The 758-nt window shown below is 35.6% G+C and overlaps 1 protein-coding gene across 1 annotated transcript in view; it reads left to right on the top strand.

Moving 5' to 3' along the window:
* LOC107748096 (anaphase-promoting complex subunit 10-like) overlaps positions 1-758 on the top strand; it is a 4,496-nt gene extending 3,738 nt beyond the window's left edge. The window contains exon 3 of the mRNA XM_016562757.1: positions 357-758. Coding sequence (XP_016418243.1) covers positions 357-587 — 231 coding nt within the window. The 3' untranslated portion in view covers positions 588-758. The remainder of the gene's footprint in view (positions 1-356) is intronic.

Genomic DNA, 758 nt, shown 5'->3' with positions numbered 1-758 from the left:
ATAGAAAACTAATAGAAACTGAAATTAGCAAATTTTTAATAAATAGTTAAAAATTTACTTCTTATTCTGTGTGTGTGTATATATATATATATATATATATATATATACTAGTTTAATAAAAACTATATCAATAAAATGTATGAATAGAAGCTATAATAGTATCTCAATGATACTACAATAACACTATGGTATCTTTCTTCTTGCATAGTAAAATAATTCATAACTCAAATTAATGTTCCATGTCCATTTATTGATTTATTTGTTAAGAAATCGTATAATAAGCATAATAAATTGCATTTTCACAAAAATAAATCCTTTCATTGTGACTGGAGCGTTGTTTGTGTGTGTGAGAGCAGCAGTTGGAGATGGTGGAGCCGAGCGGTTGGATTCACATCCCTCTGTTGGATCTGGTCAACAATCCCATCAGGACCTTCATGATCCAGATCGCCGTGTTGGCCAACCACCAGAACGGACGGGACACGCACATGCGGCAGATCAAAGTCTACACGCCCGTGGAGGAGAGCTCCATCGGCAAATTCCCACGATGCACCACTGTAGACTTCATGATGTACCGCACCATCAGATGACCCGAGCTTCTGCTCGAATGGACGGACTGAGGTGCAGACTTTGCCTTTCCGTAAGACTGTTCTAGAATTAAATGGTTTCAGATGGTTTAAAATGTGTTTTGTAAAGAGAACAGTTCAAAGTTCAGTTTATGTAAATGCAAATCTACAGGAAATAAATGTTTTGTTTTTTTT

The sequence above is a fragment of the Sinocyclocheilus rhinocerous genome, unplaced genomic scaffold (genome assembly GCF_001515625.1).
Source record: "Sinocyclocheilus rhinocerous isolate Xijiao unplaced genomic scaffold, SAMN03320098_v1.1 scaffold6644, whole genome shotgun sequence".
Taxonomy (NCBI): Eukaryota; Metazoa; Chordata; class Actinopteri; order Cypriniformes; family Cyprinidae; genus Sinocyclocheilus; species Sinocyclocheilus rhinocerous.
The sequence above is the reverse complement of the archived record's forward strand: the minus strand, read 5'-3'. Positions and strand labels throughout refer to the sequence as shown.